The 2,032-nt window shown below is 43.6% G+C and overlaps 1 protein-coding gene across 1 annotated transcript; it reads right to left on the reverse strand.

Moving 5' to 3' along the window:
- SPRR1B (small proline rich protein 1B) lies at nt 1–1,698 on the reverse strand. Its single transcript, XM_001136920.5, has 2 exons — nt 1,654–1,698; nt 1–574 (listed from the first exon to the last, which is right to left on the reverse strand). The coding sequence occupies exon 2, from the start codon at nt 553–555 to the stop codon at nt 286–288; it is 270 nt and encodes an 89-aa protein (XP_001136920.1). The 5' UTR covers nt 556–574; nt 1,654–1,698; the 3' UTR covers nt 1–285.
- Between the last annotated feature and the right edge of the window lie 334 nt (nt 1,699–2,032).

The following is a 2,032-nucleotide window of genomic DNA, read 5'->3' on the forward strand; positions in this document are numbered from 1 at the left end:
TGGAATTGAAAGTGAATTTAATGGGGGTATAAGGGAGCTGAATCATTTGCTTTCATCTTAAGTCTCTCTTCAGATGAATTCTGAGCAGCTGAAAACTAGCTCTGGTACTAAGACCTTCAGCTTCATTCAGAGACTCAGAGTGTGTAGGAAAGAAAGCTTCATAGCACATTCTTTTTTGGGGGAGACAGAATGCTAATTGCAAGGCAAATGGGACTCATACGCAGAATGGGATAGGGGATTCAGCATCTGGTGGCCGGCTCCTCAAGGGCATGGCTGTGGACCACATTACTTCTGCTTGGTCTTCTGCTGGGCTGGTGCTGGAGTGACTATTGAAGGGCAGGGCTCAGGCACCTTGGGGTGGCATGGCTCTGGAACCTTGGGCTGGCAGGGCTCAGGCACTTTGGGGTGGCAGGGTTCAGGCACCTTGGGGTGGCAGGGCTCCTTGGTTTTGGGGATGCATGGTTCCTGAGGTGGAGGCTGGCAAGGCTGTTTCACCTGCTGCTGCTGAAGCTGAGGGGGTGGGATGCAGGGCTGCTTCTGCTGCTGGGAACTCATGCTGCAACAGTGGCTGGTCCTGGACACAGAACAGATGATTTAAACAGAGAATAATAGGGAAGAAGCCATGGTGAATACCACTTCTGGTCTCTTAAAAAGCAAATGTTCTTTCCCCTTCTTGACCACAAAGAATACTTAATTAATTTCTGAGCCTTTGAAGAAGAGGAACTTAAAGATGATTTGCTCTTGCTCCACTGGAGCAGGGCCTCTCCTGGTGCTCTCTTTCTTCCTACACAGCACACAATAACAGGCTTCTAGCAGGAATATGAGACTCATAATACTGGACCATTGGAAATGTGAGGTTATTTGGAAAAAAAACCCTAATAAATTAAATCTACTCACTCATTTCTGATAAATAGCATGGCTTATCATCTGTTGTATAACTCTGACCTCTCTAGAACCCCAAGCAATCCCACCTGTGGCCTGGCTCAAGTTCTCCTCTGTCTTAAATGTTTTCCTTGTTCCTACTCATTCAAGCACTAACCAAACACCACAGATCGCTTCATATGGGACTTTTAGTGGCTTCTCTAGAAAAAACCTTCCAGAAATCTCTCTATTCCCAAACTGTCACAGAACTTGCCCTAATCACCTGGCACTGATAAGTTACTATTATACAATGCATTTTAGCTCTTATTTCCTGATTAAATTGTAGTATCATAGATGCTTAAATTATTTCTTTGCAAACAAATTGCCAAATATAGTAAGCTCTCACAAAAGTATCTGTTGAAAGAATAAAATTCTCTGTATTAAAATTATAAATAAGAAGGAATTATAATGTCAGGGTAAGTGCTGTGGACCTGGGTTCTAGTCATTATCCTATTACAAACTTACTATGGATCCTTGAATAAACCAACCCCCTTCTTGCTGACACAGAAAGAGTGAATGAAGAACTGATAATGTCTAAAGTCTCTTCAAGCCCACAGTATGATTACTTTTAAAATGAAGATATTCCTAGAGGTTATAATTCAATTGAACAGTCTGCATGGCTATGATCAAATTCAATAATGAGGGAAAAAAATACCAAGAATGCCAAGGAGACTCTAATAAAAATTAAATACCTAGAATGGATGCTAAAGAGTTCCAAGTAAAGAGACTCACCTGGTGTGAAGAGAGGAATACTCTGTATGGTCCCTTAGAACTGGTGTAGTGTTCCCAGCCAACTGGCTTTTTATGCATGGAACAAGCCGTGCCTCAAGGAAACAGGATCCATCTGGGCTGCTGTGCCTACATTCCTTACCTGTCAGATGTGATTCACCCCTCTTCCCTCACCCACCTGTTGACTCAACTTTTGTGATGAAACTTGTGGCACTTGCTGTCTGACAAGGATGTCACCTGGGCTTTATCCCCCTGAACACCCTTTGCTCCCAGGTGTAGTGTTTACAGGAAGGGTGGTGTGGGCTGAAAGAGAGAGAAGGAAGACATTCTGGGGCTGCTGGAACCAGAAACTGTCCTATCTTCTGGAAGAGTCTAATCCTCA

The sequence above is a fragment of the Pan troglodytes genome, chromosome 1 (genome assembly GCF_028858775.2).
Source record: "Pan troglodytes isolate AG18354 chromosome 1, NHGRI_mPanTro3-v2.0_pri, whole genome shotgun sequence".
Classification (NCBI taxonomy): domain Eukaryota; kingdom Metazoa; phylum Chordata; class Mammalia; order Primates; family Hominidae; genus Pan; species Pan troglodytes.